The sequence below is a fragment of the Mauremys reevesii genome, linkage group 16 (genome assembly GCF_016161935.1).
Source record: "Mauremys reevesii isolate NIE-2019 linkage group 16, ASM1616193v1, whole genome shotgun sequence".
NCBI lineage: Eukaryota > Metazoa > Chordata > Testudines > Geoemydidae > Mauremys > Mauremys reevesii.
Window position 1 is genome coordinate 38,836,416 of NC_052638.1, and position 18,318 is coordinate 38,854,733.

Sequence of the window (18,318 nt, forward strand, 5' to 3'; positions counted from 1 at the left end):
TAGCCTCTGAAAATACTTATCTGACACTGGGTCTACATACTCCCTGGAGTATATTATTCCGTATAGTCAAAGGTTTGCCATATTTTAACTAACACAGGTTAGGGACTAAAAATAAATATTTAAGATGTAATTGTCTTGGGACGAATCCCTCCCCCTCCCTATTTCTTGTCTTCAAGAAGGTGGTCGCTACAGATTACAACTCTCTGGAGCAGGGACATGCCTCCTTACATGGGTATAGTGACACATCATAAAAATTGCACTAACAGTAAAGTACATTGCTTCAATATCTCCTAAACCAACCCCGTTACTCCTATGGTCAAGCCAGCTTACATATAATCACCATGGAAATACAGACTCCGGGAGCTATTTCTAGCGTTGATATATGTATTACCTGTATTACAACAGCACCCAATTGAAATTGAGGACACATTATGCTAGACACAGTGCAAACCCACAGGAAGAGAAAGTCCTTGCCCTGAGGTGTTTAAAGTCTCAGTAAACAAAACAAATGCAGAGTGGGAGGGAAAGGAAAAGCAACATGTACAAAGTCACAATGCAGGTGGGAGGCAGAGCTGTGACTAGAAATCAGGTCTCCTGACTCCCAGACCAGCGTGCTGTCCACTAGATCACACTGCCGCCATATAAAAGCACAAGCCATTTTGCCACCTTTAATGTGAAAGAAAGCAGCTCACTAACAAAACCTTTTATTTCCTTTTAAGATAGTTAGTGATCAGAAGATCACAAGGGTTTTCACCACGTGGTCACTCTCCTTGTCCAGCTCCCCTCTCCTGCTGGGAAGATGGGCAAGTAGCACCAGGTGAAACCAGGGTTAATGGTATGCCGTATAGTGGGCGGCGGCCCACAGTCTGTTCTATGGAACTCTCCTCTGTTCGAACCCAAATCTAAGCACATCACCTCTCTCCTATGCACACAGACCCACAGCTTGGATCCAGTACCGCATCCATCTCCCCCGCTGCTGGCTGCAGGCCTGGATCCAGGCAGTCACTGAGTTGTCTCTGGGCATCTGATCTTGTTGTTGTTTTTCTTGAGCCATGACTTTGCACACGGGTTAGTTCTGATCTTCTCGCATGTGGGCTGCAATGTATATTTTTAGTCTTCAGAAGCCAGCTGAGTTTTCTAACAAGACAACAGAGGAGGAAGGCAGCCAAGTGGGGTGGTAGTTCTAGGAGGGGTCAGACTAGCCCCCAGGCTACTGTACATTCCAATGCATGGCTGTCACCGGTTTCCTTTTTGCAACAGGCATCTGCCTACAAATCACAAATCAACCCCCATCCCCTATCAAACTACCATCAGCACAACCCGGACTCACAGGATCCTCGGCCAAACACAGCAACACTTCCCCAAGAGATGTAATATACAGGTCATTTATTCATATCCCAGTTACACCTTTCGTGCTGTGGCAGGACTGGTGTGATTTTGAAGGCAGGGGGCAGAAGAGAGTGAGAATGGGCTACAGATTCACACACCAGCTTCCCCGGCAGTCTGATCAGAAAAAGAGACAACAACCAGGAGTGGCTGTCAGCATCATGTGACAGTCCTGGCCCGGACTGAACTCATTGGTTTCCCTGTGGAAACGAGGGGAGGGGCAGCGTGGTATCAAGCATGCCCAGCTGACTGGGCTGGAAGGAGTTAATGGGGGGACGTGCCTACACACAGAGAGGGTGGACAGCGCAGAGCCCTGCAGTCACACCACCAAGGAGAATTATTATATCCTGCTATCCACAGGCAGGGATGAGATGGTCACATTTTTATCTTTCCATTTTGTTCAGATGGAATCAAGGCAACACAGCCGACCAAACACAGCCTTCCCCAAGCGTCTGGGAGGGCTAACAGGGTCCTACTCCTCCAACCCGACATCTAGCCGATCAGCTCTTCTCCTTCCACCCACCCACTGATGGGGTGCAGCAACAGGTTCCATTTCAGAGGCGGGGAGAGTTCATTTGCAGATGGGAAACCCCCAGCCAGGTGGTACTTTCTGCAGAGTTTTTAAAGAACGATGTGATTATTCTCTTAAGTAAGTATTCCGCCCACTTCCCCCCAAGCTAGCCAGTGACCCCTCTCAGCTCCCTGCACTCAGCCTGGCCAGAGAAATCCACAGGAGCTGGAGTGCGAGAGACGAGGTCCTACCCAGCACTACCAGCAGGTAAACTGCTTTGTCACTGTACCACAGTAGTGCCTGGGCACCCCAAGAAGGCAGCTGAGCCCCAATGTGCTAATATCAACATTGTAGATATTAAGAAAAGATGATCCCTTCTCCAATCAGCTGTTTTGTGCAGTGCTGTAACAAGCCTTACTGAGCCTTCTATCCATAATAGGTCAGAGTTTAAATTTCAGGTAGAGCAGACATACCATGGGTGTGATGCTTGGGGTTTTCCATTTTCAAATATTGATGGGGGGCTCATTTCCTTTTCTTTCTTTCTTTTTTTTTTGGGGGGGGGGGAAATAGGGGCTGAGATCCTGAATAGTATAGTCACCCATGGACTTCCAGCCTGAACACTGAAGTGATTAAAAAGCTGGTTTTTCTCCTCTGGCCATTTGAAACAGCCACCCCAGGGAGAACTGTGCAGAAACTTTAGGAAACGTGGAAACTGCTGAGATTGCACAAATTGCTAGACATTTGTGCAGGCAGTGACTTAGACTGTGAAATCGGGCATGCCCTTCAGAATTTGAATGCTGAAAACCTGAACCTTCACTATGGACTTACGGCCAAAGGTCTCCAACAGTTAACTAAACCTCACTGCCACCCTAAGGCAATAAAGAGAGGAAAAGCTGATAATCTAAGTGGGGTGGAGGAGGAAGGGGAGAAACACACCCCCCCCTTACTTAATATTTTTGCTTTTAAATGTTCTAATTTATTAGTGCCTGACTTGCATTTGATGGGGTCTAAACATCTGACAAAGCTGTTGCCTTACTCTTCCTGCGTACATCACGTTCAGAAGATATACCCAGTGGAAGGCAAGTTCAGGGAGTGTCTGAATGAATAGTCACAGTGAGTGGATTTCCTGGTGACGCAGCACAGCCGAGCAAGGTGGAACCACGATTGCATCATTCATTCAGACAGCACAAAAAGCTCACTGTAGCACACAGCATGGCAAGGACACCAGTTGTTTTAATGCCCAAACTCTGCCCACCGAAGGCCTGCAACAGAAGCTTGGCAGAAGCTTGAAGGCTGAACCAAATTTGTATAAAGCAGAGCAGATCGCACCCATCACTGTGCAACTTTCTACCAAGGGCCGTGGTGGATTCACCATCACTGGCCATTTTAAATCAAGACTGGGTGTGTTTCTAAAAGCTCTGCTCTAGGAATTATTCTGGGCAGCTCTCTGGCCTGCGTTATGCAGAAGGTCAGACTAGATGATCATAGTGGTCCCTCCTGGCCTGAGAACCTATGAAAGACAAAATGAAATGCTCCTTGTTGCAACCCTCTTGACAATTAGAGGGTTTTCTTTTAAAGCTCCTGTTTCTGGAGTCATATGAATATGTAAGAATTTCAGCTTTCATTTAAACAAAGAATTCTGGCCCTCATCGTTGTAGAGAAAAGCACAAAAGTGTGACCCAATGTAGCCTAGAGGCTCAAAACTAAAAGAACCTAAAATGTTTGTATATGTATATATCCGAATTTTTAAGCCAATCTGGCAGTTTTGGGGGGATGCAACTCATGAGTTTGAATGTTGGGGGTTTATGACACAAATGCTCCATCCTGACCCAGAGCTGCTCTGTGTAGGACCTAAAGTCTCCTAACGTGGTTCCTTTCAGGGTGGATGTGGTTCTGCATTGCATCCTACATGGGCTGTGCTTTGGCTGACCTGCTTTAATGTATAGGAGAGAGCACAGGATTGGGAACGGAAGGCGCTGTAGCAAACTGAAAAAACCTTCTCCCCACCCACCCCCAGCAATTAAAACCCATAGAACATGGCTCCTTTGCTACATATTGTTCAAGGGAGATAGGACATATCTCCGTGCCTCATTCCAACACTACCAAGTGGTCTATGAGGTTATTCAGTAGGAAAAGCAGCAGGCAGCACTATCAAAGCTCAGCAGGAGCATGGCCCAGAGATAGAGCCCCTATCATTGTGTAACAAGTGAACACACAGCATCTACATCAAAGTATTTTCTTAGAAGGGGCACTGTTAAGTTAGCTGTTCTATAAAACAGCTCCCTGCCTGGGTAGGTAAGGCAACCTTAGGATATGTCTATACTAGGGAGAAAAGTGTGTTTAAACAGGATCATTAACACACAATAGCTTCCACCTTTTAAAATACAACTCAGTAGTGAATTCTGGGGAGAACCTAGCATTCACCTCAGCTAGCAAATGTGTTAAAATACAACAACTAACCCTGTTTACACATGGATTTGAAAACATGAGCTAACACTAACACCCTTTCTCCCCTAGTGTAGACAGGCCCGTGGAGTGTTAACATCCATTTACTCTTCATTTAGCCATTTTGTTTCCCTTGCAACATTCCCTTCGGCCTGCACGCTAAATGCTGGTCTCTTTCTGGCCCCTCTGGTTGCACCCTAACCAGCAAGGTTGTGCTAGGGGGACTGGAAAGGGCTGCCTAAAAACCCTTCACCTGGTTTTAAATGTAAAATGTTGTGGAAGTATTTGTATTCATCTCATTTTTTAAATTCACCTTAAGCACCATCCTGTGATATTGGGCATTAATAGAGAAATGACTTGCATCAGTGCACAGGGCTGAGAAATCCTACATTCGACACCAGGCTCACACATTTTATGGGCTGGGGCAAGTCATGACTTCTTTATGCCTCAGTTTCCCCATCTGTGAAAGAGGAATAACACTTGCCTACCACACAGGGATGCTGCAAAGTTAATATATGTAAAGTGCTTTCAATGTTAGAAGTGCTATTCAAAGCACTAAGTAATATTGTCTCATCTACTAGAGAGATGGATACATCATAGGCCCAAGGGTGTGTCTACACTATTAAAAAAAACCCATCCCCATGGCAGTCTCTCTTAGAACCTGGTCAACTGACTCAGGAGGCTAATGCTACATGGCTAAAATAGCAATGTAGACATTCCCACTGGGGCTGGAGCCTGGGCTCTGAGGTCCTCCCTCCTCACCGGGTTTCACAGCCTGGGCCGATATGTCCACGTTGCTATTTCTAGCCCCATAGCACAAGCCCTGCAAGGCAGTTGACCTGGTGGCTCTGAGACTCACTACTCTGGTGTTTTTTCTGCAGTATAGACATACTATTAGAGAGACAAGCACGTGGGTAAGTTTCACTGAGTCTTGAGGACAAATTTCAGGGATGTTCCATTTCTTAAGAGATCTCAAGTGGAAAGGGACAGGATTCTTTAATGCCTAAAGGTTTATTCCTTTGATCTGAGACACTGTGCATTAGAAGCAGGGTTTGAGTGGAAGACATTTACCTAGGGAAACTTCCATTCCCTTTAGTTCCCACTTAGCAAGTCCTAAGCTAATCGCTCTATCTGAACCAAGGAGAATGGCGGTTGCCCCTCCATTAAACAGAGTCCTAGCTGGCCACTGCTTTAATCTGAACAGGTGCAAAGCAGGCGTCATTCTGAGAAGGAGAATTTCAGCCCATGTTGAACATACATAGTGAACTGATCAGTCATGTCTCTCTGCAAGAGCTTTACAGAACTGGGGTAACAAGAAGCTGCACTGATGTCAAGAGGAGACAAAGCAAATTTGAAAACATTTTATTATAAAATCCCAAGAGGAGGGTCTGCTCATAAGGATCCATGTGCCTCTTCAGCCCTTAACAGGAGGTTCTGGCATAGTCCCTTCAAGAGATTTTAAGGGCAGCAGATTCCACAAAACTGGAGAGCAAGAGCCCAAGGATTTCAAGGAGAGACAGGGCAATCTTGTAATTAAGGCATCAGATTTAGAGTCAGGGGCTATGGGTTACATTCTGAGTTCTGCTCATCTCCTGGCATGAACTTGAGCAAGTCACTTAATCTGTGCCTCAGTTATTGAGCTGTACAATGGGGATAATACTTTCTTACCTCACATGGGGGACTGAGGACAAATTCATGTGTGCGCTACCATAGCGATAGGGCCCACAAGCACTTAGAGCTGACCCCACTGAGCACTAGCTTTTATTAACAAATTCCTTTTAACAGATTCCAAAGGGATTTTATTTTAAAACAGGATCACCCGCTGACAGCACCATGAATAAATCCCTTCAAAAAGGGATGCCCAGCCAGCACAGGAAAGCCCATATGTACACAGACTCTGGGTGGTTGTAGAGCAGAGAATCCAGACGTTTAACCTGAAGGTGTGGCTCTGCCCAAAGCAAACATGACATTACCTACACTGGCTTGCAGGCAAATGAGGGCAATTGCATAAGAAAACACCATGACCCAAACGCCCGGCAGCTACAGTGCCACACAATACCTTGGAAGTGCACGAGAGTGGAGGAGTCACACCCAAGAAAATTCATAGTAAATTCCAGGGAACTCTGGATACTAGATCTGGACCAGAGACCAGAAATCCAGCGCCATAAGGACAACCACCAGGGAATACTGTTGGGGGGACCCCAAAAACTAACAAGCAAGCAGCAAACTTTGACCCTCTTTGGCTGTTATACAAGCCCTGTTCTTAGGAAAGGGGGGTGGGAGGGGAATGTGATCTGATCCTGTGCACTGCACAGAACAGCTGCTGTAAGGGAATGGGGTTTGCTAAATATATGTGCACATGAAGTACTAATATCCACCTTTCGGGTCAGGAAATCAATGCTATTTACACGTGAATAAAATCTCCAAACCCTGGGTCAGTATGTAAATATTGTAACTGCATGTAACACAGATGTGACACAGTGAGTCAATGGGAGAGCTGAGAGTGGGAGAAGAAAGCCCTGATTCTCACCGGCCTGCTCTGACTAGTACAGTTTACAGTAACTACACACTTGAGTGCATCAGTCACTGCTGAACTCGAGATAATGACTGTCTAGGTGACAGAGATGCATCTGTTTTACTATATGCATATCGCACTATGGAAGGAAGCCCCCGCCCCCAGCTACTTTCCTCCTCACACTTCATTACCTGTACAAATCTCAGTTTTTGAACTGCGGTGGTTATCAAGATACCCTACATTTACACTGTGCTCAGGAGCCATACGTTTCTTTGAAGACGTATACTTCCATGAGAGGTAGCCAAATATCCCCATTTTAAAGCTACAGAAAGTAACCTCCTGTCCCGTTCCCCTCACCTGTCCAGGACCATGGGAGCAAGATGTACACATCTGTCAGGTCAGGCAGGGGTACCATACTGTCTCCTTGGGGAGGAAAGGGTTAACTTTGGGTTTATGTGGGGGGTGAATCTAGGGCAAATCACAGCCTCTCTACCTTAGCTCCCTCATCTGGAACACCACACAGAGGTGTTGCAAGGATTCACATTTGAAATGTACTTTAACTGCTGGGTGTTAATTGGAAAGCCACACTTGGTGATTCTCATCAGGTGCCTATATTCATCCTTTGCTACAATTGCTCCTGGAGCAGTTCCAACCTGTTTAGACACAGCCCCATCCTACAGTGTAGGCTGTTCCTCCTGTTACTGAAGTGCTGATTGAGGACAAAGCTGCTTTACTGGAAAGGATGATGCACCCAACGTTCCAAAATATGTAGGAAACATAAGACTAGTTGAACTCACTGACAACCAGGAGATGAAGAATGAAACGGACAACAGGACACAGCCCGGGAATGAAATGGGACCTGACACTTAGAGAGAACACAGCCTGCAAAGTGCCATGTTGTAAGCCAGAAGAAAACAGATGCTACATGGAAAGGGAGGTTACATTACCCCACTCCATTTGGGACAAACAGGAGAGTACTTTACCCTGTTAAACACAGGGCATACAGTGATTTAAACCACAGAGCACTCAGTTGCAGAACCACTCACTGAAGGTAGAACAACCTGCTCTCTATATCAAACCCAGGTCCAGTAAACATGGACACTAGTAAGCCCTCATTTGGATTAGTTTCCTGGAGAACAGTCTGTTGCTCTGGGAAGAGTTTTAGTTTGATGTCAAGATAGTGTTGTCGTTTAACAGATCTATTCTTTCACCTGGTCAGCTCTGCATGCACTACAGCCAGTGAGGCACTGGTGCATGTTGTAAAAAAAATCCCTGTTAGTGTGATGCCCACTTTCGATAGAATCACTTGTTTCATTTTTCTTACCCCCTCCATTAATTATAAATCAAGGGAATTTGTTCTCTGTTTTTACAGCCTAGATGGCACTGACATGGCTTCATGGAAACAGAGTCCCACCAGACTTATGTTTAAATAGAAAGGGATTCCTGGAGATTCAAACAGGGGTAACACATGGAAATTATTGACAAATACTGAGAGATTTGTACACTGGAAAGGGCAACTTTCAGATACTTCATTTCAGAGATGATCCACTAGTATCAGAATTGGATCATTGGTTGTTCTTTACCATTCTCCCTCCTTGGGAAACATACTGATGTTGAAAACCAGCCTCTCTCTCTCACCCAGTTGCTCCTCAGGCTGTGAATTCACAGGACCAGATTTGTGACATCATAATCAATGCAATGGCAACAGACGTACATCCTAAAACCAGAAAGATTCAAAATTTTTAATTTAAACACAAAACTGAGGTGGAGGGGGAAGAGACAGGGCATTTAAATGAAAGAAATGCAGCTTTTCTTTAAATAAATAAATAAAAAAGGCAACATTTCCCTGCAATGTCAGAAACCCCAGGGCAATGTTGTTGTATAAAAGAAGGATAAATAATTCCCACACACGTACTATTTACGAGTTAGGGAGAAAACGTAGTATAAAAAAAGTAGTATAAAAAAACAGTAGGATAATCTATTTGCCAAAGACCAAAGTGCAGCTCCAAGGGCTGTTTCTACCAGCATGTACAACCCTGGGCATCTATTCTCACCTGGGGTGGTGGGGAAAGTAAGCGGGAGTAGGTGCATCTGAATTGCAGGTGAGAAGGAAGGATGCAAATGACTAACAGTCACCAGGCCAACAGAGAAAGAATAGAAGAAAAGCCACCAGCACGAGAAAGAGTCATCCGCTCATTAATTCTCCCTCTCATGGAGCATACACATTGGATCACCTGCTTCCGGAGAGTCCGGTCTCCTGCTAATGTTGAAGCCTGCTCTATGTAAAGGCTAAGGCGAGCAAGGTCAGAAGACATGACTTCTCTCCAGCACGTAGAAGGCCATCTGTGAAGTTTTTCCATCAGCAAGGCAACCTCCCTCCTTGGTGACAATGAAACCAAGACACTCCAATATGTTGGCAAATTCAATTTTTTGTCCATCGATTACAAGGGGTAGAGGTAGAGGTCCATCAGCCGCTTTTACCAGTCGGGTCTTCTTCCAGTTGACATGTGGACCAAGTTTACTTGCTTCTTCCGTAAACATATGCACAGGGCACTGATGAAATTGTGAGGATATGACTACAACTGTGTGATCTGCATATTTCAGGTCTGTTATGCAGAAGTCATACAGTACCACTCCCGGTATGCGGCTAGTGGCAGCTTCCATCATTTGGTCAACAGCAGCATTGAACAGATCAAGGCAGCCATGTACCCAGGTGGGACACTGCTGTTTTACTCCAACCAGCTGGACATCCTAGTATCTAAGCGGACACAGCTCTCACATCAGTGGTGCATTTCTACAAGAAGGTCAAGGAGCTTTCCAGGCACACTAGCAGCTTGCAAGCAGAACCAAAAGGAACAATGAACAGAGTCAAATGCAGTTTGTAAATCAATAAAGACTATATGCCCCTCATCCTTCCTGTGCCAAAACTCTTCTTTGGCTTTTTCCAATAAATTGTCTAATGGTAAAAATCTGCTCTGTAATGGACTGACTGGCCAGAAACCCGGTTTGCTGTAGACAGTGTAGATTCCTTATGGCGGCCTTAACATGCTCAAGGAGAGCCAGCATGAACATTTTGCTTGGAATGGAAAGCAAAGTGATGCTGTGGTGACTGGAACACACCAGAGCATCACCCTTCCCTTTCCAAAATGGGAGCATAATCCCACAGCACCAGTCACCGGTAGTTTCTCATGAATCCATACTCTGTTGATAATATGGGTCAGCCTTCGGAGACAGAATCCTCACCAGCTATACCACAAATACCAGCAGCATGGGCATTCTTTATCTTACAGGCTGCACATCAGACTTCCTCAACCATAACATCCTCTACATTACACTGAGGGGCTGGACTCTTCGCATCCTCCTGGAGCTGCAGCTCTGATGGGGCAGTTGAGAAGCACCTGAAAGTCTTCTTTCCATCTTTCCAGTGTCTGAATAGAGGTTGCATCTTCATATTTAAATATACACTATCCAACAGCACTGACAAGGGATGGATCCTAAAACGGAGAACTGAATAACTCTGACAGCTGCCTTCCAAACTGCATGAAGCAAGTGCTCACTCACTTTTCAAGAATGTATGACACACATGCCCTGTGTAACTGGAAATATCTGCTGATAATTTCTCAGCACACTCACGGATTTCGTAATTCTGTGAAAATAAGAAGCAAATATGTCCAGCATCTTCTGAGCTGGGCAAACCAGCACAGCAAGCACTCATGCTGCAGTAGTCAGCGTTTGTACTGCTTAAGAGAAAAAAAGTGTGATCAAGAGTTCTACAGTACACAGAACAAAATGTCTCTATCACCGTAACATCTAGGAACAGAACAAAGGCAATATAGTATCGTAGAAGCATAAATATTAGAGCCGATTGATCCTTGTAAATGGATCACTACAGCTGGCTCATTGGTTAGAGAATCACATTTGTTGGTTTTTTTCCAAATGGGTGGTGGTAGGTGATTAAGAGGTGGCCATCCTTAAAGCGGAGTCTGACCCATAAAGGGTGGGGGGCGGGGGGAATTCCTCCACACACTCATAACTTGAAAGAGGCAAATCTGATTTCAGTTAAAGTTAATATATTTTTTTAAAGTTTAAAGTAGAAGATAATACAACATAGCATTGTTAATAGGGTTTTATACGTACAAAGTGCTGTGTTGGGATTAGCTTCCTGATCCCCAACACACATCAAGTAGGTGGGCAAAGCATCAGATGTGCCAAAAAAATTATGTTTCATCTGGCACACAATTTTCACTATTGCCATTAGGAATTCAAGATGGCTGCTTTGGACGCAGATAAGCATTTTGCAATTTCAGACAAAAATGTCACTCATGCGCCTGTTTGACTTGTATCAATGTGTACATTAATGGCAAGAGAATTTTTGGATCGGTTTGGAAATTGAGCCAGGTGAAGTTTGAATAAAAGAACAGGGGGTGGCAGACAACAAACAATAACCAGACCAAGTGAGAAACTTCAGGATTTCATAAAGTTTTACTCAGATTGAATGCTTCCCTCATTTGGACCCCATTCTTAAAAAGCACCAGTTTTATTTCCATATCTACAAAACCACCTTTACCTTCAAGATTGGGCTACTTCTCATGCAGTCTCCAAATTCTCATTTTCAGCAGAAATCCTTGGGAAGGTGGCTGCACTGTAGCATCAAGCAACAAATTCAGGGTCACGGACTTTATAAAAAAATCCAAACAGGTTTCAGCCTGAATCATGCTACTCAGCTTGCCTTGCAAACAGCCAGGAATCAGCTCCCTATGCTAGTTGGCAACAGTCTGCTCCATTATGCTCAGTTTGTTTGACCATGGGACCCTTGGAATGTCTGAAATCCCCTAGTTAAAGTCACTGAGAGGGATCCTGGTGGGTTTCTCTGGAAAAGTCTTTCCAAATTCATGAGAAGTTTAGAAATCAAAATCCTGAAGGACTCTGCTGAAAACAGAGCATTTAAATGCAATAAAATGTAATGGGATATTTTTGGGGAAACCAAGTCACAAAGCTGCTGACAAGTGCAAGCTGTGCTACCTGGGTCCTCCTCCTCTTCCCTTTTTTATATACCTAGCCCTGTCTAGTCTCAGCTCTGTTGCTGTCAGTAGCTAATATTACTCTTCAAAGCATCAAGCCATCCTTGCAGGGGCAGGTTAATACTGAACATCCGTGGTGCAGAATAAACCCACCCAAGATGGACCAGCGGAATACTTACTTTGTGCCTGTCCACTGACTGTGAATACCAAATGAGTTTGCAATCTGGCAGTTGGTTATTTGGTCTGCTGCTTACAGTGATTTTTCAGTAATAGTGCGCTGTGACACTTACATATTTTTATGTCTGATTTTGTAAGCCAGTAGCCTTAAGTGAGGTGAAACTTGGAGTACATAAGAACAGCCATACTGGGTCAGACCAAAGGTCCATCTAGCCCAGGATCCTGGCCAACGCCAGGTACCCCAGAGGGAATGAACAGAACAGATAATCGTCAACTGATCCATCCCGTCACCCATTCTCAGCTTCTGGAAAACAGAAGCTAGAGACACCATCCCTGCCCATCCTGGCTAATAGCCATTGATGGACCTATCCTCCATGAACTTATCTAGTTCTTTTTTTTAACCCTGTTATAGTCTTGGCCTTCACAACGTCCTCTGGCAAGGCATTCCACAGGTTGACTGTGCATTGTGCGAAAAAATACCTCCTTTTGTTTGTTTTAAACCTGCTGCCTATTAATTTCATTTGGTGACCTCTTGTGTTAGGAGTACGCAAGACAAATCAGACTCCTGAAAGGGGTACAGTGGTCTGGAAAGGTTGAGAACTACTGGGCTAGTGGGCTTGGAGTCAGGAGAGCCTATGTTATCACCCCTGCTCTGTCACCAACACAGGTTGCAGCCTTGGGCAAGTCACTTCACTCCTTGCATCTGTTTCCCAATCTGTAAAATGAGGATAGATACCTTAGCTTACAGGGTGCTGGGAGATCTAATTAATGTACAGGGATTTGACTATGAGAAATTTTAAGCGGTATTACTACCTGAGTAGGGCTTCTGATTTTAGATTTTAAACAATAAACACCTCTCTGATAAAAACAAAACAAAACAAATCCATGTTTACCCAATAAATATTGAAAACGCCGGTCATAGCTAGTAGTACCCAAGCGCTAGTCTACACAGAGCTGTAATGTGGACTATGGGGGTGTGATTTCTAAATCAAGATCAGATGTTTTTCTAAGACAGCTGCTCTAGAAATTATTTTGGGAAAGTTCTACGTCCTGTGCTACACAGGAGGTCAGACAAGAGACCACAGTGGTCCCTTCTGGCCTTGGAATCGATTAATCGAAAGCACGCCAATGTGTTGCCCATTAAGTGGCCATGCAGATGCCACTGGTGTCCGTTAAAGGTTCCCTAGTGCACTCTAACATGGTACAGTTTGGCACACTATGGAACATTACAAAGAGATTACAGTATATACAAAAAGAAAGCCCTGGAAAAACCTCAGTTTTTGGGACATCTATATAAAAATAAAAAATTGCTAAAAATATCCCCCCCCCAAAATGAAATTATAACCCCCTCCAAAAAAAACAAAACAAATCCTTTACACATACAGCAATCAACTCTCAGACTCAACCCTGCAATGATTCAGCATAAGTAAGCAAAGAATCTGTATTTACATTACTCTAAAACTTGTATAATTAAGGAAAGCAAATAATTGAACACAACATATACACAGACTTTCGGGGGTATCATTTGCAGCATAAAACATAGTGCATATTGACATCAAGGCCACTAGTGCAAAAGATGCTTGATGCCAGTTTGAGGAAAAGCAAAAGAACTGTTGTCTGAAGCTTCTTATTCTCAGGGAGGTGACACTTCTACCTATATCACCCACGACGTACATACCTCAGTCTAGTTTATTACAAAATTAGATAGAGGGGGAGGGGGGCAGCATGTGGCCATGGCTTCCACTAACCCTGACACTTAACAATTTAGCCACCAGCTGAGAAATGTCAAACGTTCAGACAATGTGAAAAACGGATTTGCACAATCTACAGCCTGACTTGCCAGACAAGCCAGTTTTACAAGGTGCTTGTGAAGGAATAAGGCAGCTTGTGTATGAATGAATTCACAGAGACCGTAATGCCCAAATGCTGCACCTTTCAATGGCCAGTGATCCTCAAATGGTACAGGAGTCTAGTATAAACACAGTCCATTTAGACACCCCAAATAACTAGAATCCTCTCCAAAACCTTAAAAAAAAAAATACACAGGTAACCCAATTGTAAAGTCAGTCACTCACCTTCCTTTGTAAAGTGCTTTGAGAACTGGGGATGAAAAGCACCAGATAAGAACTAAGTACTATTATTAGACCTAAAAAACCCACATGCAAGAAAAACCTACTCCAAAATAAACCCAGATATTCCTCTTACTATTAGGAGAGGATCTAGAAGTGAACTAGAGGGTCAAACACTGATGAAGTGGTAGTGGAACCAAGGAGGAAAGTGGCCGTAGGCTGAGAGGTACGGAAGTCAGGGTAGCATCCCATTTAATGGAGCAAAGGGAACCATTCCTAGATTTTGGCAAAGCTGCAGACTTCAAGACAGTGGATGGGAGGGAAGAAAATTGTCTCGATTTCAGCAGTAGGGAAAACTTCAGGCTGCTGATGTGGATAGCACTGGTCCTCGATTTAGCAGGGTAATGTCAGACATCACCCTTACCCCCATGTGCCTTGTCTACCTGAGGAAGAAGCACCCTGTGACAGCATCAGGAGCAGCTGAAGGAGGTCTACTGGAAGCCAAGGAGCAGTTTTACCACTCTTTCAGAAATGGTGCTGAAAACAGTTTGCTCGTCTGCAGCGAAACCACTTTCAGCACCAGTTCAGCTGCACCCAACTGACAATCTGCGCTAGGAGGGGTATCACAGTGCTTATATCACTCTATCACCCAGGGCATCCAAGTGCCTTGCCATAATGAATGGATTTTATCCTCATAACGCTCCTGGATAATGAGACCAGACTTCTCACCCCTAGGCACAGACGGGGCATGCACTGCACCTGTTACATGCTGCGCTCCAAGGCCACTTCTGGAAGTCATTTCAGAAAGGGGGATGCCAAGGGGCCTGTGCGGTGGCTTTTTATATTTAAGCATCTTGATTAGACCTTTCTGCTCAAACCAGACTGGAGGTTGGTGTCTCGTCACAAAACAGACACAGGGCACGTGGCCAGGGTGCTAAAGGAGAAGACAGCACAAGGGAGAGCTGGGATCAATTTGTCCCCCAGGGAGCGATGAGATGCAACAGAAGCCACAGTTCAGTTTAGTGAAGCCACATGGGCGAGTAACAGAGCTCAGGGCTACAGGGAGGGAGCCAGATGGGGCAACGGAATACAAGGGAAGCTAGCGGAAGGGGGTAGCTTCGGGGTGGCTCTAGAGGGAGCATTCGCAGCCGGAGGGGACAGAGCTGGCTGGAAAGCGGCGGATACTCACGGATGCAGAGGCAGGCCACCAGCTTGGCCCCTTGGTCAGGCACCGGGCAGCTGGGGAAGAGGGGCTTGAGCAGGTAGGTGGCGAAGACCAGGGCCACGATGTACTGGGAGGAAGGCCGGATGATGAGCAGCTCGATCCAGAGCTTGAGGAAGGCGGGCAGGGAGCCGTACACCTCCAGCATGTAGGCGTAGTCCCCCCCGGACTTGGAGATGGTGGTGCCCAGCTCGGCGTAGCACAGGGCGCCCACGATGGAGAAGAGCCCGCAGACGGCCCACACCACCAGCGAGAGCCCCGGGGAGCCGGCCTCCTTCAGCACCCCGGTGGGGGTCACGAAGATGCCCGAGCCGATGATGGTGCCGATGATGATGGCCACGCCGTTGACCAGGGTGATGGAGCGCTTCAGCGCCACGCCGTCCCCGCCGCCCGGGGGGCCCAGCTCCGCGCCCCGCGGCAGCGGCCCGGCGCAGCCGTTCTCATGGGCCCCGCCGCCGCCGCCGGGCTCCAGCATCTTCTCCCGCGCCTGCCGCTCCTCCTCCTGCGCCGATCCGGAGGAGGCGGCCGAGCCCCGCTTCTTCACCCCGCCGCTGCCCGACATGGCCCGGCAAGGCGGGCGCCGCTGCGCGCTGGCTGGGCGGAGGCTACCGGGGCCCCCGGGGCGGCGCGCCGGAAGGATGCTGGAGACCCCGGCTCGCGGAGCAGCTACTGCCCGGCCCGGGTCCCCCGGCGGGAGAGGCGGCCCGGCACGGAGCGCTGCCGCGTGGAGCGGACCGGCGGCCGGGGCTCGGGCGGGCGCCGCTGGAGAGACGAGGCCGGGCTCGGCGGCTGCTGGTGGGGAGCGAGGCCGGGCGGCGCTGCGACACGCGGCTGCTGCGAGTGCTCGGGATTGGCAGCCGCCGGCACCTTTTTGTCTCCGCTTTATGAGCCGGGAGGCGGAAGCGAGACCCGGCATCGCACGCGGGGGGGCGGAGAGACGGGGCGGCCGGGGCGGGGCCGGGCCGGCCCCTGCATGGCGAGCACGTGCTTTTCCCTTCCGGGGGGGCTGCGGCTGAGCCTCGGCCGGGCATTCCCCCCAGGGCCCCCCCCCCCCCAGCCGCGGCTCGGCGCGGAAAGGGGGCGCGGGGCTGCAGGGGGGGAGGGGGGCGCGGCGCCCCTGCCACCCGGGGCGCGGCTGCATCGCGGGGCGGGGGCGTTGGAGCTGCCGATTATTTGAACGCGGCGGCGGTTGAGCTCCCCGCCACGTGAGCCGCAGCCGCTAAGCCCGGTGTGGCGGGAGGAAGGCGGAGCGGAGAAGAAGCGAGCAGGGGTGGTGATCATCTCTCAGCCCCCTGGCTACCTCAGCAGGACATAGAAACCCCGCCATAAAACAACTGACGCCAGGTTCTCCCACAAACGGCTTTTAAAAGTACCTGTGCCCCGCCCTGGCCTTACTGACGAACATATTGATAATGGATAGACCAAGGTCCAGGCCTAACGTCCAGGCCTAGCCCCTCAGTCCATCCCTTCCCTAGTCCTGGGGGTCAGGGCTTCTGATCAGTTTCCCAAGCGTTAATCCCACCCCTCCTCGAGCAGATCTATAACTTTACTCACTAGGCCCACTCTGGACATGGTATTACTTATCTTATCTGGCCCCAGCCCTGTACCATCTGAGCGACTCACAATCTATATCAGATTTGTCTCACCACATCCCTGCGGCAGGGGCCCTGCTCTTATCCCTGTTCTACAGATGGGAAACACAGAGCCTTGGGGTTCCCACGGCCTGGATGGACAGACTTGCCATTGTGGGGCTTCCGCTAGCACTCTAAAAATAGTGGCTTTTTAAAGTGGTAGCCTGGGTTAGAGCTCAGGCTTGAAACCTAAGGAGGGAGTGGGCTTCAGAACTCAAAATCTACTGTCAGCCCCTCCAAGAGCTGTCTACGCAGCTATTTTTAGAGCACTAGCACACCTCTTATTGCTGCAGGCTGTGTAGACCTACCCAGAGAGGATAAGTGGCTTGTCTGAGGCCACACAAGAAGTCTGTGGCAGAGCACGGACTTGAACCTTGGTCTCTCAGTACCTTAACCACTGGAAGATCCCTCTGCTCACGAGTGTCGTTACACACATGCTTAAGTGTTGGCACTAATGTCAAAGGGCTTGCTTGTAAGACACTAACTTTAGCTACCACTAAAGTCTATATTTTCCTGGAGAGGTTATTTAACTTTTATTTTTAAATATAATTTCCAACTTTTAACGTCAGACACTATTAACACTTGTGAAGGTGAATAACTCTGTTATTGGGACAACTCACATGTATCAAGTTACTCACCTGCAAAAATGTTTGCAAAATCTCACCCTCAAATTGTGTTATGGTTTCCCCAGTCATTTTCTTAGAGCATTTATCTTCACTGGAAACAAGAAACAAAATATTGCATTGTCAGAATGTGCCATCTAGTGGTCTTTGAACCATGACTGTTTAAAAAAAATTACATTATTTAAACAATTACCCACGTATTATGTACGTCGTGGGTGATAATTACCCACATCTCTGATTATGCACATTTAGAAAAAAATTAGAACGAAATTACCATTGCACCAGCCAGACTTCTGGAATCATTTAATGTATACGCACCTATCATAATTTGCAGTGAAATTACCGTGATCATGTTACATGTTACAGTGATCAAGTTGCTGACTGTATACAAAACTCTTACACCAAATTATTTTTAAAAGAAGGTTTTTAATGGTGACTGTTGATTTTGGGTGCCTCGATTTTTAGATGTGCTACCTGCAACACTTGAAATGGGCTCAATTTCCAGTGAAAGGGTGCACATCACCTTTTAAAAATCAGGTTCTTTCAAGTTGGGTACTCAAAAAATGAAGTATTTAATAGGTACTTTTGAAAATCTTAGTAAAAGTTGAAGAAATCTGGACCACCGTTTCCTTAGATTATTAAACAAAGAACTTTAAAATCAAATTTACTTTTCACTATTTGTGGTGTTTGTTTACTTTTGCACTTCATTATCCTTGGA

The 18,318-nt window shown here is 46.7% G+C and overlaps 1 protein-coding gene across 1 annotated transcript in view; it reads right to left on the reverse strand.

The window, feature by feature from the left end:
* Window positions 1–16,368, reverse strand: part of SLC7A5 (solute carrier family 7 member 5) — a 49,243-nt gene extending 32,875 nt beyond the window's left edge. The window contains exon 1 of the mRNA XM_039503139.1: window positions 15,314–16,368. Within this exon, the coding sequence (XP_039359073.1) occupies window positions 15,314–16,262 (949 nt within the window). The 5' untranslated portion in view covers window positions 16,263–16,368. The remainder of the gene's footprint in view (window positions 1–15,313) is intronic.
* Window positions 16,369–18,318: the final 1,950 nt, after the last annotated feature.